Source organism: Cnephaeus nilssonii (genome assembly GCF_951640355.1).
Source record: "Cnephaeus nilssonii genome assembly, chromosome: 20".
Classification (NCBI taxonomy): Eukaryota; Metazoa; Chordata; class Mammalia; order Chiroptera; family Vespertilionidae; genus Cnephaeus; species Cnephaeus nilssonii.
This window is the reverse complement of record NC_137091.1, coordinates 20,593,229-20,613,860: the sequence shown is the minus strand read 5'-3', so window position 1 is coordinate 20,613,860 and position 20,632 is coordinate 20,593,229. Positions and strand designations below refer to the sequence as shown.

The window sequence follows — 20,632 nt, the reverse complement described above, 5'->3', positions numbered from 1 at the left end:
GGTAGCCTTTATATTGTGAAGACCTTTTGTTTTGCAGATGTCCATTGATGCTTTAGACTGGTAGGCAAGTAGTAATCCTCACAATGGCTTAAACAGGAAAACTCCATCAACAAGGTAGAGAAACCAGTTGGAACGTACTGGGCAAGAGCTCTTTTACCTGGCCAGTGACACTTGTAGTGCCTTGTGATATGCCAGACTTAGTAACTGATTGTATGAAGAGGGAACATTGTTCTTCCCTGATGTGTAACTGACTTCCTTCCTTCCTTCTTATTGTTTTTTTTTAATCCAGCTTCAAACACTGATTCAGGAGACTGACCCTGGTGCAGATTACCGCATTGATAGAGCTTTGAATGAAGCTTGTGAATCTGTAATACAGACAGCCTGCAAACACATACGATCGGGAGACCCAATGTAGGTTATCTGGTTTGTGGTATTTATCCATATTGTATTTTATTTGGCAGTGTAGCACAGGGAACATTCCCTCAACATCATAACTGGAATTTAGTTAAATAGCAACACATACCAACCTTTGTTAAAACTAGTATGGGAATTGAGGCATCACCTCTGCCTCGTCCGTGATGTGGAGGCCCCTAGACCCAGCATTGTGATGATATTGTTGACAGGGACTGAGCATAGTGGGTCTATACGTTAGGTCACTGAATAATTCCATTTCATGGTCAAATAAAAATGAGAGAGAGAAAATCTCAGGATAAAGTGACACATGCTTTGACTCTTATATTTTTCATCCTGTTTGTATATTGGCTCATATTTTTTGGCTACTTGATCACCATCAGAGAGTAATTAATTTTCATTGAAATATAAAACAAAATGTGGTGGTTGGATAAGGGAATCATGGGCAAAATGAACTCTGAAGTTATATACAAGACCTAGGAAAGCTGTAAAATTCTATAATGAAATATTTAAATCACATGCATTCGTTTTCTTCCATATGATATGGGAAGAGCTCTTAAAAGCAGGTTGCAAGTAAGAATAGGTTTCCCATTGTAAAAAAATCTTTATACCCTACAACCGGCAGTACCCAACAGGAAAATGAATGTAGGCCTGTTGTCATTGTTCTGCTGTGCATGCACTCCTGCTGTTCATGCTGTGGGAGGGGATTAAAACAAGATAATCTTCCGTAAAGCTTTTTGTGTGGTTGGAGAAGATAGACAAACACACTTAACACTTAAGACAAACACACTTAACACAATATAAAAATAATTGCATTAACTATAAAGGGGACAAGGGAGAGGGAGGAAGAAGTAAACTACTGCAGATTAAAATAGATTTAAGATACTATCAATTAAATCCAATGTGTGGACCTTTTCTGCATCCTGATTTGTATGAACATGTAAAAAGGAATGAAATAATTGGAAATTTTAAAAAATTAATTTATTTTGGTAGGTAATGATATTACATTCTCATTATAGAGAAACATGCTAAAGTACTTACAATGGAATGATTTGCTTCAAAATATCAGCAAGGGGGGACAATTAAACAACCTGGGCCATAGGAAGATAAAGCTATGCGAAGGAAAGGTGTGTGTATTGGAAAGTGTTCATAATAAACAGTTAAAAATAAAGCAGCTGCACACGGATCTTGTGCAAGCTGAGTCCTAAGTGCTAAGTGACTCTCAAGCTGATAGAAGGCTTAATCTCTGTCAGGGCGAGTAAGTGCCTGATGGCCCTAGGAAATGGCAGAATGGCTTTTTCTACAGACCAAGGGAATACTAATGTGAGAATTCTGCACATATTTTCAGAACTCTTCTGTCTTGTGTTACAATTCACCCCTGTTTTATGCCCAGGATCCTCTCGTGCCTGATGGAACATTTATACACAGAGAAAATGGTAGAAGACTGTGAACACCGTCTGTTAGAGCTACAGTATTTTATCTCCCGAGATTGGAAGTGAGTATTTTGAAACCAGTGTAAGTGTAAATCTCAGCCTGTTCTCCTGTGTAGTCAATATCCCTTGTATTTTAAAAAAAAATAATTAATAGGAATTTGTTTTTGTTAATTTCTGGGATAGCCAACAACTTTAATCCCCGAAAAACCTCTTTCTTATTTTCAGAACAGTATCTCAAAACAGAGGCAGCCCCTGCAGTTTGTCCCGAAGTGTCCCCATTCACTGCTACTTTGTGTTTTGTTTTTTTTTAATACATTTTTATTGATTTCAGAGAGGAAGGGAGCGGGAGAGAGAGATAGAAACATCAATGATGAGAGGGAATCATTGATCGGCTGTCTCCTGCAGGCCCCACATGGGATTGAGCCTGTGCCCTGATCGAGAATCAAACCATGACCTCCTGGCTCATAGGTCGACACTCAACCACTGAGCCATGCTGGCTGGGCTTCACTGCCACTTGGGCAGTCAGGATCAAATGTTTTTGATACCACAGATACCATCTATCTAGAGAGAACTTGGGCACCTTTGGGGCAGCAGAAGTGTCTTCAAATACGTTTCTAAGTAGACAATAGTAACGCTTTTATTTTTATTGATTTGTACCGGGTATGGGAATTTGCTTTTATTTCTTTAACTATTCAAAGTTATTGAATTTCTTCTATCTTAAGAGGCTCTTATCAATAAGTAACAACTTGATTCTCTTCTGTTAGCCAAAAAATAGGGGGAGGAGATGAGAAAGAAGAAGGATCTACTATTACCATCAGAATCACTGTAATTTATTGGCTGCAATTCCCTCCTCTCTCCAGGTCCTATTCTCCCTTCCTACCTCCAAAGCAGCCAGTAGGATCAGGCTGTTCCTGCTTCCCACATTCAGCTGCTTCCTGATCTAGTTGTTTAAGCCACTGTACTTTGGTCATTAACTTTTTCTGGGGATTAATAGATGCTTTACCCACATGCTTTACTAGAATGATTACTTGAAAATTCGATGTGTTTCTGTTTCCTGAAATTTGCTCTAGAAAAGACTACAGAAAGCTGGGTGGGAATTTCCTTGTGCTTACTCAGGCCATCTAAACTGAAAGAGCAGAGTTTACTGAGTTTACTACCTTAACAAAATCATGTTTTTTCCTCTTTTGTGATTCCTTCAGCCATGATCAAAAGATGCTTCATAGTCATAAAAGCTGCTCATTAAATATTATTAGCCTTTTTCCTTCCATTAAGTAGCACTCCTTCAAAATTGACTTTATGACGTGGACAGAATTAAGCATTCATTGATCTCAGTCAGAGAAGCAGCAGTCTCATTGCCTAATGCACCGTCTCCAGAGTCAACATTAAATGTCAAGTTTTTTTAATTGATAAGCATATTCAGGTAAACTAAAATTGTAATGGCCTTACCTTGCATAGGGAATAGAAGAGGAACAGTTTTACTAGAAAGGAAGTTGAATGAGAGATTCCTGCTCTTACCAAATCTAGTGTATCAGGTAGGATTGAACTTCATGTACGCTTAGAAAAAAGTATTGAGTAAAAAGTTGTGGATTGCCTGCTGATAGCTACAACCCTTATTTTCTCATTTTAGCCAGGGCATGTTAGTGCTGAGTCTGTTATTGAAATGTAGTGTGCCTTACATAGCCAAGATAACTTATCTCTTTGAGGTAGAACTTAAATCTTCTGTACTAAGGTTAACAAACTTCTGCAGATTGACCAATGTATGTTCACAAAGAACAAATTCAAGAATATACTTTTGCCGAAACAGGTTTGGCTCAGTGGATAGAGCGTCGGCCTGAGGACTCAAGGGTCCCAGGTTCGATTCCGGTCAAGGGCATGTACCTTGGTTGCAGGCACATCCTCAGTAGGGGGTGTGCAAGAGGCAGCTGATCGATTTTTCTAACTTTCTATCCCTCTCTCTTCCTCTCTGTAAAAAATCAATAAAATATTTTTTTAAAAAAAGAAAAAAAAAGAATATACTTTTGCTTACCTGCTGTCTCCGCTAGCCTGGAGATGATTATTAAAATTACTATTTTTTAAGTCCTCGCCCGAGGATATGTTTTTATTAATTTCAGAGAGGAAATAAGAGAGACATTGATCAGTTGCCTCCCATATGCACTCTGACCAAGATCAAACCTGCAACCTTTCAGTGTATGGGACAACCCTCCAACCAACTGAGCCATCCGGCCAGGGCTGGAGGTGATTATTAAAGAGTATACAAGCACATTGTAAAAGCCTTGGCATGTGTTAGAAGGAAGGGTATAGTAAGAGTGGTTATCTTTTAACTCTTAACTTTATAGACTGGACCCTGTCTTATACCGCAAGTGCCAGGGAGATGCATCTCGTCTCTGCCACACCCACGGCTGGAACGAAACCAGTGAATTTATGCCTCCTGGAGCTGTGTTCTCTTGTCTGTACAGACATGCCTACCGCACGGAGGAGCAGGGCAGGAGGGTATGCATCACTATTGACTTCATTTCTTCTTATTGTCATTTGTTTTTTCATTAGTTTGCTATACATTGTTCTGATTTCTGGCATCCTAGGAAAACTTCGTTATTAGTGTATCTGGGGGGGGCGGGGTTGCTGCACTACCAACCAGCTCCTTTCTGCCTGAGTTTATGTTTTTAACAAAGCGAGTCAGGATATTTCCAGTTTTTTCTTTACTGAAATCTAAATCACAAATACACACTAAGTTCTGCTGCCTCCAACATTATTTAGCTTTAAAGATCCATTAGAAGCTCTTAGCCAAGTTACAAATTGTTTTTCGTCTTCTGCTCTTGGCATCAGAACACATATCGCCTGTATTCACAGGCCTCTCTCATAGCACACTCGTTGTGTGGAGCAGAAACCGCCATACCCCAGGCTCTGGGTATATGTCTGCCCTGGATGCCACCTCTTGTTGGGATATTTGTGTGGGTTTGCTCTCAGGCAATGTTTACTGCCTTCTGGTGCCACTTGACGTGCTGCTTGCTCTCCCAGATGACCTTTTAAAGCCTTCTGAGGTACTGATTGCATTCCAGTCCTGCATTTGTTACAGAAAATAGAGATGCTATTATTTCACATGCATGCAAATACCCCTTCTGGGCTTAATGCAGAAGTCTGACTAAGTGCAGTATTCAGAATGAGGAGACCCAGGTCGAAAGAAAGGTTGTACTGCAGTCTTAACCCAGCTTTTATACTGCTGTGTAAGAAAATATGGGAATTTGTTGTTACCTTTTTTTTCATATGATGAGCTTGTCATTAATCCCAGGAGCTGGCATCTTGGTAGTCACTATAGACGGAGGTTCCTGTCTTAACAAACAAAGGGTTGGAAGCTGTCTTTTTAAAATATATATTTCTTTTAAAAATTGAGGTGAAATTCATCTAACATAAAATGAACCATTGTAAAGAGAAAAACTTTGTAGTATTTAGTATATTGACAAAGTTGTGCAACCACAATATCTAATTCCAAAACATTTCCATGTCCAAAAAGATACCCCATGCCCATTAAGCAGTTACTCTCCATCTCTCTCCCCGCCACCCAGGCGTATGGCCCATTTAGGAAGAGAGAATATCTCTAGCTGTCAGTGACCGCTTTCTCACAACCTTTCCAAAAACACTAGTTTTCTTCTGTTTCACCCTCTTCTAATTCTAACGCATCTAGAAGAGTCTGATTCTAACCTGTAGTGACTGTTGCTTCTGCTGTTGTCTGCTTGTCTGAGTTTAGGTAAATTTGAACTCAGTTCTCCTAACCGGTGTGTTTTCTCTCCTGAATTGGACCCAACATTCTACTCTATATTCTTGGTATAATAGCAAATTAATCTTGCTGAACAGAAACTTTCTGATGTAACCTGAACAAATTCAGTTCACTTTTTATTAGGATATTCTGAAAAAAGGATGTTGTTTCATATATTAGAATAGGCCCAACGTATAATCTCATTCCAAAAAGGGTGGGTCTTTAGAAGCCTCCTAGACCTAGAACATTTAATTATTATTCTGGAAAAGATTCAAGATATAAAGTTATTTGTCAGTTTCCTGGCATTATCAGGTGTCTTTTGGTTTTGGTACCTTTAGAATGCTTTGCTTGTTCTTATGTAGCTCTCACGGGAGTGCCGAGCTGAAGTCCAGAGGATCCTACACCAGCGTGCCATGGATGTTAAGCTGGATCCTGCGCTCCAGGATAAGTGCCTGATTGACCTGGGCAAATGGTGCAGTGAGAAAACAGAGACCGGACAGGTAGGTGACACCATCATCATCATAATATTCATGATTACAATGTTATATAGAGTACAGACCCCCATAAAATCCATTTCTCTTTACTTCATGGACAGAATTTGTTATATTATTTGATGATCTCTCTATAAGAAATCCTTGGGAAAATTTTCTGTTTGGTCTCTGTAATCAAGAATAATTATACTTTTATTAAGCATTTAGTTTGTTTTTATATTACTTTGTAATTGTTTTCCCTCTTTGTGTTGCCTCTTAAAAAACCTAGAGTCAAAGAAAGATATGGCCTGCCTCTAGCAAGTATATAAGATTTTGTGGTAGGCGTTTTATGTCTTAACTTACTACTTGCTTCATCCCACTTTCTTTAACATAATTTCCTCTTTTTTGACTCATTTTTTTAATTCATTTTATTTTGTGGGTTTTTTCCCCCTCATTTTTATAAGCCACATTAAGCCTTTTTGAGGGAGGAATATGTGTAAATATTTGTATGCATGAATAGTGTGCATGCCCTACAACAGTGCTACAGGATATGTAGGAATGGACTTTTTCCATCTAGTAATTGCTGAAATTGATGCTCAGAGAAGTGGAAGTATATTGACTCCCTTACCTAAAAACTCAGGTCTATTCCTAGCCAGGCATTTGTTTCATTATATTATAACCGCCTTCCATACAGGAAGTATAGAGAAGGAGCAGCCCCCAAGAATTACATGCATGCTGTAAATGGTTCCTTAGGGTTTTGTGCCTAGTTAAAAAAAAAAAGGGAAAAGAAAAGAGGTACATTATTATATTCTGTCAAATTAAGTGGGAAAGTGGCTTGTCTTCTATCTCAATGCAGGGAAACCAAGCAGTGAGGAATAGCTACTTGTTTAAAGCCCCATTGATACTTGAACAAGGCGTGAACCCAGGTTTCCAGGTTCTGTTTGTACCACTCCAAAACACTCCCTGGGATTAAATTGGAACAGGAATTAGACGTTTTTAAGAAGTAGTGGCTGCTTACGCAGATCTGTTGAGCCTGGGAATATCATTTTTAGCAGTTGGCTTTCTGGGCCTACTATAGCTCTGTCTAGTTTATTGTTGGAAAATGCCTTTTATTTTGCTTTCTGCTGCCTCTGTCTAATGAAACAAGGGATATAGTTATACCGAATCCCAGCAAAGTTTCCTTTCATACTGCCTGTAAAGTAACATTGAGAAAGCTGCATTGTGAAGCTGAACTTAGGACAGGGTTCCATGAATGGGATTTTCCCCTCAGCCATTTATTTTACTCCCAAAAGTATTATGCATTTTCCTTTAGGGTTGTATTATTCCTACAGCCCTTCTCCTTCCTTCCCAGTCTAATTTCAAAATAGAGATTCTTACAGAATAGTAAGTTAAACTTGGTCCTTTAACTGAGAAATAGCTGTTGGTGGGATTTGAAAAAATGAGCTGGTGTTACACTTAACAACCTCTACATTTCTAAGAGAAATGGTAACAGACTGATGCTACAAGGTAGCTCCAGCTCAGTTTCCAAAGCCCAGACAAGACAGCTCTTCGAGACCCCAGCCCTAGTGTGCTCACCTGCTTGGCAGTTTCCCTGGGAGGGTCCCTGATGGGGGCTAGAGTTAGAATCCAGGCTTGCAGGAACTTTCAGCTCTTTGTTGTGTTTAAGATGCTGGGTCCCAGCGTACTTTGCCCATAAAGAGTCTTAGAATATTTCATGTCTTTCACTGTGAATTTATTGTCCAATGATCATTATCAAAACACAGAAATAAATGGAATGGCAGGGTGTTGATGGAATGAAATAAAGGCCTGGTAAGATTTTTAGACTCTGAGGACACCTGAACATTGATTCTTGCTGGATGTCTCGATTTGGCCTTCTGGAGGATTCACATGGCTCAGCCCTCTTAACCACCCTGTCACATCAAGTAGTTATCTTTCCAACCATCCCAATTTGGGAAATAAATAAAACTTTAGTGTTCTGTTCAGTGAAGTAGTTTTAAAATGAAAAGAAAAGAAGGACCACTGAAAAGGAAGTAGACGCTGATATCTCAGCTTCCCTTGATCAGTTATGTAATTGATAAACCCCAAGGGATTGCCTTTTTGTGTGCAGGAGCTTGAATGCCTCCAGGATCATCTTGATGACTTGGCTGTAGAGTGTAGAGACCTAGTCGGCAACCTCACCGAGTTGGAATCGGAGGTAAGCAGTTTGCAGCTCTTAGAAGGAAAGTGCCCTGTCAGCAGCCTTTCCTTTGTTCTTAGTCCTACTGTCTCTAGATTCTTGAGAATACAGATTCTCTGGAAAACAAAAGAAACCTGGTCACTTTCTGTTTGCTTTATAAAGAAGAATATTGTGATGCTTTCTGAACTTCACCCTTTCCTCATTTCTCCAAAAAAACTATCTGTTTAGCTCTTTGGTTTACTTCATAAATTCAATTTATCACAGTGATTAGACCAATTTTTTTTCCCCCCTTTAAGAAAAGATAGCAGCTATACTTTATTTATTTATTTTTTAAATATATTTTATTGATTTTTTTTACAGAGAGGAAGGGAGAGGGATAGAGAGCTAGAAACATCGATGAGAGAGAATCATCGACCAGTTGCCCCCTGCACACCCCTCACCAGGGATGTGCCCGCAGCCAATGTACATGCCCTTGACCGGAATCGAACCTGGGACCCTTCAGTCCGCAGACCGACGCTCTATCCATTGAGCCAAACCGGTTTCAGCAATATACTTTAAATTTCTTAATTACATTAAACAAGAGTCTAAGCATTCCTGTTATCTTCAGCTCTTTCAATTAGGTCATTTGCTAATGTTTGTGTGTTTAATAAAATTAAATCCTGGGATTTATAGTTAAACATGTAGGATTGAATACATATGTTTCCATCCTGAAATCCACTAAAATATACAAAATAAAATGTAAAACCTCATAAGCTTAGGTATATTATTTAAAATTCAGAGCTTATTATTGGGGAGGGAGGCATCTAAAAATGTTTAAATTGTTTTGTGGGGCAGAGACCCAGGGAACAGAAAACTGCTTTTTTTTTTTTTTTTCTTCAGAGAGGAAGGGAGAGAGAGATAGAAACATCAGTGATGAAAGAGAATCATTCTTTCACACCCCACACTGGAGATAGAGCCTGCAACCCAGGCATGTGCCCCAACCGGGAATCAAACCAGTGACCCTTTGGTTCCTGGGTCGACGCTCAACCGCTGAGCCACACCCGGCTGGGTGAAAACTGCTTTTTAAAAAACAAAAGCAAAAATAGAAGCCTTTTAGAACTATGTAAATTGTCAGTACATAAAATTAGACATTTCTCAACTAGTCTTTTTTTCTTCCTATTTTTCAAAGGTTTATTGCTTTCTTTCATGTTCTGACAACTCCTCTCCCATTCACGTTGTTCTTGTGGGCGTATGAGGACATTCTGGGGTGTGTAACTCTTTAAAGGAAGCTGTTATTTCAGCAGCTAGTACTATACAGTGCTTACTCTCTGCTTAAAGGCATTGAGTGTGTGTTCCGAGAGGCAGTGGTTTATCATTTGGTTTGAGGACAGTGATCTGGTTTAGGAGGTCATAAACTAAAGATAGATGTCAGTTGCCCTTGTTTTCATTTTGAACTGCTTAGCTTTTTGGAAAAACTTGAAAGGCTTTATATACTCTAGTATTATTATTAAATGCTTTTTTTCTCCTCTTTCTTAATTCTGCATCTGCTTCTAGAAAACTTGCCTTTCAACGTATAATGGAGGTACAGTTAGTTCTATCTATGCTGGGGCTCTCTAACTTAAAGACTAAAATAGTCTCCAAATGTACATAACAGATTATTTGCCCACTAGATGCTACTAAATTCAGAGAAAGAAACTGCTCCTTTTCCCACCCTTGGTTCTTCCTAAGGCAGAATTAATATGTTTAATCTTCTACAGGATATTCAAATAGAAGCCTTGCTGATGAGAGCCTGCGAGCCCATAATTCAGAACTTTTGCCACGTAAGTGATGTCTGGAGAATAAAGGGTTAGAAACAGAACTGAATTCACTAGGACTCTGGCCCCCAAGTGTGTTGGATCATCTCTGTCTTCAGCATTCGTTACTCCTGAGTGGCCAACTTTGAGAAATTGAAGATGTAAACAAAATCAAGAGGGCGTGCCACCATCCTGGGAAACCTTACTTGGTCATCCTTTGTAGGCGTCCAGATATGTGCTTCGCAGCAGATGTTGAGATGCCCTTTAGAGAGGGCCAGGGGAGGCCCCAGGGGCATGGCTGATTGCTTCCAGTACGTCAGTGCAGGACTTGTTAACAGTATCAGTGGCTTCCCCTTCCAACTGTCGTCTTGTACCTGGATATTGAGCAAATTCTGTTACTTTATTACTTTATTCAAGTATTAGATTACCTAATTGTGGGAGCAAAACACACCCAGGAACCATGAGGATCTGACATCCAGGAAGCAAAGGAGTAGAAGCACTGACTGCATAATGCATGTTCTTGTTGGAGCTTCGTGCAGGGCAGCTTGCTGTGTGAATTTTATTCCCTAGATGTTTGTCCCTTGTAATTTCTCAGGCTTATTTTTTTTTTAAAGAGACTTTTTTTTTTTTTATTTCAGAGAGGAAGGGAGAGGGAGATAGAGAAACATCAATGATGAGAGAGAATCACCGATCCGCTGCCTCCCGCACACCCCCTAGTGAGGATCGAGCCCGCAACCTGGGCATGTGCCCTGACTGGGACTCGAACCTGGGACCCTTCAATCCGCAGGCCGACACTCTACCCACTGAGCCAAACCAACTAGGGCTCTCAGGCTTATTTTGACATACTTTAATACATACCTTGTTTGCATTTTTTATGGACTAGACTACAAGATGTGTTTAATTGTTACAAATGAAGTGTAAATGTGCACTGCCTTTTCAGGATGTGGCAGATAACCAGATAGACTCTGGGGACCTGATGGAGTGTCTGATACAAAACAAACACCAGAAGGACATGAATGAGAAGTGCGCCATTGGAGTCACCCACTTCCAGCTGGTCAGTGACACCAGGCAGAGCCTTTTGTCTTGACTGCTCTTGTGAAAAATTGTTTTCTCCAAATACATGCCCTATTTTGACTTGTTCTCAATAAATGTGGTTTTTTCCTGCTATGGCCAGATGCTTTGTTAGGCTCCTGAAAATTCAGTGATAAATACAGTGGACCTCAGTTCTCGAACTTAATGCGTTCCTGAAGGCTGTTCGAGAAATGATTTGTTCGAAAACCAAATCATTTCCTCCCAGTAGAATGAATGTAAATTGAATTAATCCATTCCAGACCCTCCAGCGATTCCCTGCTTTAACCTTTCTTATATATAGTACATGTCTAATGTACTGTTTAATCTATAAAAAACACACGTCTTAAGTTTATCAAACCATACCCCATTAGCTTTATTTTTTTTTCCCTTTTTTAAAAAAATCTTTATTGTTGAGATTATTACAATTGTTCCTCTTTTTTCCCCCATTAGCTCCCCTCCACCCGGTTCCCACCCCACCCCATGCCCTTACCCTCCCCCCCACTGTCCTCATCCATAGGTGTATGATTTTTGTCCAGTCTCTTCCTGCACCCCCCAAACCCCTTTCCCCCTGAGGATTGTCAATCCACTCCCTTTCTATGCCCCTGATTCTATTATATTCACCAGTTTATTCTGTTCATCAGATTTTTAATTCACTTGATTTTTAGATTCACTTGTTGATAGATATGTATTTGTTGTTCATAATTTTTATCTTTACCTTTTTCTTCTTATTCCTCTTCTTACAGAATACCCTTCAGCATTTCATATAATACTGGTTTGGCAGTGATGAACTCCATTAACTTTTTCTTATCTGTGAAGCTCTTTATCAGACCTTCAATTCTGAATGATAGCTTTGCTGGGTAGAGTAATCTTGGTTGTAGGTTCTTGCTATTCATCACTTTGAATATTTCTTGCCACTCCCGTCTGGCCTGCATAGTTTCTGTTGAGAGATCAGCTGACAATCGTATGGGTGCTCCCTTGTAGGTAACTAACTGTTTTCTCTTGCTGCTTTTAATATTCTCTCTTTGTCTTTTGCTCTTGGCATTTTAATTATGATGTGTCTTGATGTGGGCCTCTTTGGATTCCTTTTGTTTGAGGTTCTCTGCGCTTCCTGGACTTGTAAGTCTATTTCTTTTACCAGGTGGGGCAAGTTTTCTGTCATTATTTCTTCAAATAGTTTTCAGTATCTTGCTCTCTCTCTTCTTCTGGCACCCCCATAATTCTGATGTTGGTACGCTTGAAGTTGTCCCAGAGGCTCCTTACACTATCTTCATATTTTTGGGTTCTTTTTGCTTTTTGCTTTTCTGGTTGGGTGTTTTTTGCTTCTTTGTATTTCAAATCTTTGACTTGATTCTTGCGATCCTCTAGTCTGCTGTTGGGTCTCTGTATATTACTTTTTATTTCAGTCAGTGTATGCTTAATTTCTAGTTGGTCCTTTCTCATATCATCGAGGTTCTTGCTAAGTTTATTGGCCTTTTCTAGAAAATTCTTGAAAAACCTTATAACCGTGGTTTTGAACTCTATATCCAGTCGTTTGCTTTCCTCCATTTCTTTCATCTGTGACCTGTTTCTTTGTCTCCGCATTTTGGCTCCTTCCCTGAGTTGATAGAGTGGCTTTGTGTGCTAGGTGTCCTATAGAGCCCAGTGGCTCAGCCTCCCCAGTTACCTGAGGTGGACACTCTTGGTGCACCCCTTTGTGGGTTATGTGCACAGTCTTGTTATAGTTAAGCCTTGATTGTTGTTGGTATCACTGGGAGGAATTGACCTCCAGGCCAGTTGGCTGTGAGGATCAGCTGCGTCTACGATGGGAGAACATCTGTGCTGGAGACACCCTTATGGGGCAAGACTTGCTTCAGTGGGGCTTTGATGCCCCCTGATTGTGTCCCTTATGGATCTGAGGAGTTGTAATCTGGATGGTGCTACTCTGATCCCTGGGTACACTGGCTCTTGGATCTCCAAGGAGGTGCTAATTTAGCCTCTGCCTGATGCCACCCAGCAGGAGCTACAGAGAGATCTGCAGATTCCTCTTCTTTGTTTGGGTTTTGGAGGTGCCCAGGTGAGGCCCAGCTATGAAGCAATGCAAGCTGCTGCGGGGCCTTGGGCCTTCTTTTGGATGTTCTGGGGCTCTCTGACCCAGCTGCAGTTTGTTAGGTAAGTTTAGATTTCAAAGGACCAGGCCATTCATATGCAAAAGCCTCTGCACACAGCTTGGATGGGGCGGAGTCTCAGGGCGGAGCTAACAGCAATGGCTTCCCATCAGCCCTGCCCTAAGAGGCCCCCGGGTCTCAGTGTCCCTTGGGAGTCGCTGTAAACACCTCTGAGAGAAAGCTGCCCTCGAGTTCCGCCTGCTGCCAGACAGTCCAGTTTCTCTCGGTATGAGTCTGGGTCCCCAGAGTCTCGCCCAGGACTGGAGTTCAGAGCAGCCGGGAGCTTGTGTCTCCCTGAGGATTGAAAAAGCCAGCCGCATACTCAGTTGCCAGCCCTCTCCACGCGTGTGCCTCCGTACCTCTTCACTTTACTTCCGCAGCTCCTCTGAGTCTCAGTGTGCTTTTCTCTTCCCTTCTAGTTGTAGAATTTCCACTCAGCCAGCCTTCCTGTGGTTCTGGATGATGTCCATTTTGTCTTTTAGTTGTAGTTTTGAAGTGGTTGTGCGTGGCAGCAAGTTCAGGTGTTTACTTATGCTGCCATCTTGGTTTCTTCCCCCCATTAGCTTTAAATGAATCACTTTTAGCATTCATTCCAGTGGTGTCTTTCAGGTCAGCATGCAGCATTTTTGTTTGTTCATATATTACTGCCTCCGAAATGGTTATCACTGGCTAACTGCTTTTTGTTTATCAAAATCAACAACAGTTTTTCTGCCTCTCCAGTGATCATTGTTTCTTTCACACCATTAGCAATATTAGCACTCTTGATGGACTCTTTATGCTTTAAAGCTGTGCTAATCATTGCTTTCCTCAGCAACAAAAGCATTCTCTCCTTTGTTTGTTGCCTGAGAGATGCTTTTTGTCATGCGGAGGTATCAGCACAAAAGGGTGAGACATTTTTTTAATAAACAACTTGGTAGAGAACTGAGATGGAAGGATTTCCAGAAATGAGGTTTGACTGTATATAGTTGGTACCCTTAGGGAGTATGTAATCCATTGGGGATAGAGACAGTAAGGAGGCATTTCCTGCTTCAGTCACATCCCTTGCTTTCATGATATATTTTAGCCTTTCCTTGAACAGTATCAGTGAGACCTGTTGTTTTGGGTCTCTGTTCATTGCAGCAGCCCAAATATGTATCAGTACACTGGGCTCAAGGCCTTTTTTTTTTTTAACTTAATCATGTTACCCAGATCTGTCATAATAAGAAGGCTAAGTAATGCTCTTCTTTGTTACCACATGTCTAACGGAAGTGTTTCTGGTAAAGCAAGCATTTCCTTGCCAGGAGGATGAAATCCAAGCATCTGTGTAAAATTCCCCTCTTCTGGGGCATATAGCCTTTGACAGATGGGTTCAGGGCCTCTGGGGTAGAACAAACAAACCCTGCCCTGTGTGTGGACTATGTTCTAGTAAGAGGAAGACACAGATAGTATCAGGTGAGCCTATGAAGAAAAATAGTGCATGAAAGGGTTGGAGGATGAAGGAGACAAGGGACTGCAGAAGGAGGTAGTTGAATAGAAACGCCAAGGAAGAGACAGAGAAAACCGGGGGAGGTCTGGGAGAAGGGTCCTTTTGGCCGAGGGAACAGCATGTGTGTGATTGGAATGGCAGGGGACTGCTGTGCGTGCAGCAGAGGGAGGAATGGAGAGGTCAGCAGTTCACGGAGCCTTTGGAGACAAGGACAAGTCATGCAGAGTCCGGAAGGCTGGCTTCTGCAAACTGTACGAACACAATGTCACCCAGCACTGCTGGTTAGGACTTGCCTCAGAGCTTCTGACTTTCTTTTTCATTGTTGTTTTTAGGTGCAGATGAAGGATTTTCGGTTCTCCTACAAGTTTAAAATGGCCTGCAAAGAGGATGTGCTGAAACTTTGCCCCAACATAAAGAAGAAGTAATGTAGCTTTTAATTTATTCATTCTGCTTCTCTAAAATCCCTCTTAGCTCCTGAATGAATATCCAAGATGTCAGGCGGCCTCCCGCTATCTGGTAGCCCAGGGGGTCTTCTGCACGCTCCTCCGGAAGTGTGGCCACACACTGCATTGTCTGGGCATCATCTTTATAGCTGCTGAGCCACCATTGGTGGTGGTCGTTCTGATGTGGGAACCCCATAGACTAAAGAAGCATTTTTTAATTTTCCCAGTTGGGGCTATGTCACTGGTGGAACAGATGGAGGTTGTGTACTTGGGATCAAGTAGCAGTGTGACGACGATGTTAGCTGACTATCTCCCGACATAACTCCACTCGGTCATCTCTTCAGGGAAGGAGTGGCTTTACTGAGTTAGAGATATAGTGAAAAACAAAACCTTATTCATTTAGGAATTGCATTTTAATGAGGGGAGTGATGAGTTTGTGGAGCATGACCACCTAAATCCTTCCCTGTCACTCTTTGCAAAGGCACATTTCTATTTCCCCCTCATATAAACCAAGTTCCCATTTTGCTCAGGTTTCTATCCTTTTCAGGAATGAGTTTCACAGTATGTACATCAAAGGCATGGTCCAAGTTAAGAGCAGCCTACCTCTCTGATCACATGTTTTTAACAAAACAAGTGTTGAACTGTCCTTGCCTCTGTGGCCTCCCTGCCAGTCAGGAATATAGTCAGCATTTGGGCTGTGGCCCAACTTTTATGACATATACAGTCAAATTGCTGCTTTTAGAGCTCTGAGAACACAGACTTAAAGGACAGGAATTCAAAACATGGTGAAAGGGTCATGAGTTCTGGGAGGGGGTGTTGCTCTGGCCTAGCCCAGCTCTCAGCCGCCTGCCCTTGTGTGGATCCAGCCAGTCCCAGGCCTCCTCCTTTCCTTGGCAGGGTGGACGTGGTGATCTGCCTGAGCACCACCGTGCGCAACGACACTCTGCAGGAAGCCAAAGAACACAGGGTGTCCCTGAAATGCCGCAAGCAGCTGCGGGTGGAGGAGCTGGAGATGGTAATGCCTCAACCAGAGCCGCAATCCCAGAAGCCCTGGGGCAGGGGAGAGGAAGTGGGTGAGGGGCGAGGGCTAATTGAAAGATTTTAGCCACTGTCTTGCTAAAATTTACCGAATGACAGCTTCTTGTTTTACTTCGTATTTGAATGAGAAAAGATTTTTACTGTGTGAAACTGAAAGTCCAGAGCAAGACAGAGTTGTAAGCATGCAATACAGTCATTGCATAGTACTGTCCACGGGATCAAGGGTCTCTCCTTTTACTCTGCTGTCCTTGCCCCAGCTTCGCCATAAGGCTGCTTTCCCTATGATGGCCGCCTGCCCCAAATTCATCTCCAGCAGGAAAATAAAAACAAGAGAAACCTCCCCCAGCAGGAAAAAAAGATCTTTCCCTTCAATTTGATCCTGTCACTTTGAGGTCTGTGCCCAACCCCTGACCAACAGCAGTCTCCAGGGGAGTGCCAGGCACTGATCACGAAGGTGAAGTGGAAGTCGGCCACACTGTGCACTATGAGAGGAAAAGTCTATTGTGCAAAGAATGTCCAAGGCCATGCAGCTAGTTAGTGGCAAACTAAATCTCCATTCTCCTGCCACTCTACTGTGTAGAAGTTGTGATTACCAGACAGGATCCAATCAAAAAATATGCAGAACATTTGATGTCTCCAGCTCAGAGTAACCTCCCTTTTCCATGCTGGTTCCCGCTCCTGTAGACAGAGGACATCCGTCTAGAACCAGATCTGTATGAAGCCTGCAAGAGTGACATCAAGAACTACTGTTCCACGGTGCAATATGGCAATGCCCAGGTAGCTTCTTGTTTTTTAACTGCAGAAGTAATGTGAAGGTGACATGTTACTTTATTTATTTTGTGTGTGTGTGAAGGTGACATTTTAAAAATTAATTCTTTGGTGGGATAGGCCTCATCACATCTGTTCCAACTTAATCATCCTCTCACGAGTTATGCCAGACTTTTCCCAAAGTTTCTCTTTGTCTCCTATTTATTCTCTTTTCTCTTTCGGTTTCCATGTCTGCCTAATAATCTCTTAATGATCCTTCATATGCCTCCTCCTCTGTATAGCTTTCCCAACACTCTGCACCTCTATAATTAGTTATTCCCTCCCTATGTTCCCATTGCAGTTCTTAACTAAAGGTCACACAAGTATCACCTAAGAAACTTTTTTAAAAAATACATCGAAACAGGGACCTACCCAGAATCATCAGGAATGAAGTGCAAGCAAATAATTATTTTTTTTAGAATAGTCCAAGGATTTATTTTCTTTCTTTCCATCACCATTTTTCCCCTTTATGCCCTCTTCCACCTCTGCCCCCAGCTCCTTGCAATCACCACACTGTTGTCCATGTCCTTAAGTTATCTCTCTCTCTCTCTCTCTCTTTTTTCTTTATTGTTCAATCCCTCTGATTTTTTTTTTCATGTTCTCCCAGTAACTCAACTGCCCCTTCTAGTTCAGGGCATTCCCATGGAGCTTTCCTTTGAGATAGTGGCTTCATTGTCTTCTTGTCCCTAGTGTTGTTGATGCAAAGTCTTAGGGCAATCTGAGTCTCATTTCTATGTAGTTAATCTGCCTCTGAGTTTTCTCTTTATCTTTAATAATCTGTATTTTCACTGTGATATAATTAGGTATTCTTTTTTTTACTTTATTCTGGTTGGCTCTTTCAGTCTCAGAATTCATGCCATTCTGCTGTTTTCATTCCCAAGATCTGCAGTTGATTCTTTTCATAACCTGTTCTTGCTTATCATTTACCATTTCCTTCTGTGTTGTTCTGAGGCTATTAAACAATATGTTTTTATTGCACTGTTACCTTTTCCCTCAGCTATTTGATGATTCTTGGTTGTGCCTTGAGAATTTCACCGAAGTCTCGTGACTTTATGCTACAGCCCTGGCTACTGCAGCTTTCCATCTGCTTCTCTTCTGCATCATTCACAGAGGATAGGAGAGTCAGGATATACTTAATTCACTACCGTAAATCCATCCTGTGTTACTCCCTGCTTTTGTGAAAATCTTTACTGTTGACACTATTACAGATGTTCCCATTTCCCCCCTCCCCTTTTGCCCACCTCCACTCAGCCCACACCCCCTCTTCCCTCTGGCCATCACCTCATTGTTGTTTGTGTCTATGGGTTACTCATATATGTTCTTTGGTTAATCTCTTCACCTTCTTTCATTCAGTTCCTCCCCCCCACCCCCTGACACTCCCTCCCCTTGGACATCTTCAGTGTTCCATGTAGTTATGCCTCTGACTCTAGTTTGTTTGTCAGTTTATTTTGTTTGTTAGATTCCACATATAAGTGAGATCATATTTGTCTTTCTCTGACTGGCTTATTTCACTTAGCATAATATACTTTATGCTTTTATGTTAATCCACTCGTATTTTCCACTGTGCTTGTTTGTTTATATGAAGTTTGCACTGTGATGGGTAAGGATTGGGTTTAATTTATACCTGGCATCTAATGCTATATTCTCTTGTGGTAAGTGGCGAGTTGAACTGAACCTCCTGGCTTGTGCCTGCAGTCTAGTCAGGGTTATTGCTCCAGAGAGAGCCAAAGAGCCTCCTGTGTGCTTCAGAAGGAATCTTGACGAGGATCAGCTCGAGAAGGCAAAAGAATCCAGGAATCCTGAGTGGGTTTCCTTCCCTTTAGAGCTTAGTGCAGCCTGCTAGTCATCCATTATTTTTATATGGTTGGTTTACTATAGCTCTGAAGTTATAAATCTATAAATATAATTCTCCTTGTTAAGGAAATCCTGATTCCTATTACCTAGGAATTAGAAATGGAAGGTACTGGATAGAAAGTGGGGATGTACTAAGATCTGAATGCTTCAGTCAGAAGACATGGATTTTCAATCCTGGTATACCCCTCAACTTGACCATTACTCTTACGCCCTAGATTATTGAATGTCTGAAAGAAAACAAGAAGCAGCTAAGTACCCGTTGCCACCAGAAAGTTTTTAAGCTGCAGGAGACAGAGATGATGGACCCAGAACTAGATTATACGCTCATGAGGGTCTGCAAGCAGATGATAAAGGTAAGAGGTCCAAAACCAAGCACTAAGCACAGGGTGAGTAAAAATGACAGCATAAACCTCTTTAAATGTCAGAGGAAATTCATATGATCTTCCCATTTTCATTGTTTATACAGCTAAACATGGTTCTCAAAGTCTAGTCCCAGACCAGCAGCATCAGCATCCCCTGGGAACCTGCAGATTCCTGGGCCCCACCCCAGATCTGCTGAATCAGAAACTGGGAGTGGAGCGTCTGGTTTAAAGCTCTCCAGACGATTCTGATGTATGTCAAGTTAAAAAACCCCTGAGCTAAGATAACCGACCTCACTTAGTCCTGAGCCACAAGTAACTAGAGGTCCAATGAATATATGACCGGTTTTGGGGGCAATTTGTGGTGGTATACTGAGAAAGCCACCATCAAAATGTCCTGATCATTAATCCACCACCATCGAAAGGCTTTCCCATTTTAAAAGTTTTTTGGTTCATTTACTTCTGCAGTGAACATTCTCTACAGCAGGGCTGACTTGAGAACCTAGACATCAGATCCTGGATCTGTCCATATATACAGAGATTAAACTTAAGGTTCTGACCACTTATTTCTGCTTCCCTTTAAAATAAAATGCTACTTTTCAACCTATCAAATAAATTTCAAAGAGAATTGTGAAAGAAGTCTCTTTTGGTGGGCCTGGTAGAACTGAGTCCTCTGTAAAAGTGGAAATATCAGGGTTGGGTTTGCAGAAACTTGATATTACTTTTATAAAGATCAGTCACCAGTTCACATCCCCATATTCAGATGTCAATATACTAGAATTAGCAGGTAGAGATGGAATTTTTTACTAGTCCAAAATGCAGCTATGACTTCAAGGACACTAACCAGTGTATAGGGACTAGCCTGTAATTAAGAGATAAACCAGATGGGTCCTTTCCACACGTCCCTGTTCACATTGGTTAGTGGATAATTCCTGAGTTTCCCATTGGAATTGGGTAGATATTTGGCCACCTGGTACAATTAAATTCATGCTTAATAATATTTAAGCTCATGAGATGCCACGTAATGTAACAGCCATGAGGGTAGGGAATCAATCCTATGTAAACTAGAAAACACTGAGGTAGGAGAAAGAAATGTGAGAGCTACAGTGGAAAGTAGGTAAAGAATAGGGTCTTGAGGCTGAATGCTTATTCACGCCTAGTCATTTCTCTTGTACCAAGTGATACCTTCAGGCTGCTTCTGTCATAAGCTTCTCAACAGATGTTTGAGTAATACATGTGATGCAGATGGTGTTAATTGCCGTGTTTGAATAGCTGTTTTTTATAAAACTCTGATTCTTTGCAGAGATTCTGTCCAGAAGCAGATTCCAAAACCATGTTGCAGTGCTTGAAACAAAATAAAAACAGTGAATTGATGGATCCCAAATGCAAACAGATGATAACCAAGCGCCAGATCACCCAGAACACAGGTAACATCTTG

General features: G+C 41.3%; 1 protein-coding gene across 1 annotated transcript in view; it reads left to right on the top strand.

Annotated features, from left to right (window-relative positions):
• The window catches only part of GLG1 (golgi glycoprotein 1), a 120,516-nt gene that overhangs the window by 87,486 nt on the left and 12,398 nt on the right, over positions 1-20,632 (top strand). Inside the window, exons 9-20 of the mRNA XM_079799556.1 lie at positions 290-411; positions 1,805-1,906; positions 4,181-4,334; positions 5,958-6,095; positions 8,173-8,259; positions 9,978-10,040; positions 10,954-11,067; positions 15,026-15,114; positions 16,034-16,151; positions 16,859-16,951; positions 19,051-19,188; positions 20,498-20,621. Coding sequence (XP_079655682.1) covers positions 290-411; positions 1,805-1,906; positions 4,181-4,334; positions 5,958-6,095; positions 8,173-8,259; positions 9,978-10,040; positions 10,954-11,067; positions 15,026-15,114; positions 16,034-16,151; positions 16,859-16,951; positions 19,051-19,188; positions 20,498-20,621 — 1,342 coding nt within the window. The remainder of the gene's footprint in view (positions 1-289; positions 412-1,804; positions 1,907-4,180; positions 4,335-5,957; positions 6,096-8,172; positions 8,260-9,977; positions 10,041-10,953; positions 11,068-15,025; positions 15,115-16,033; positions 16,152-16,858; positions 16,952-19,050; positions 19,189-20,497; positions 20,622-20,632) is intronic.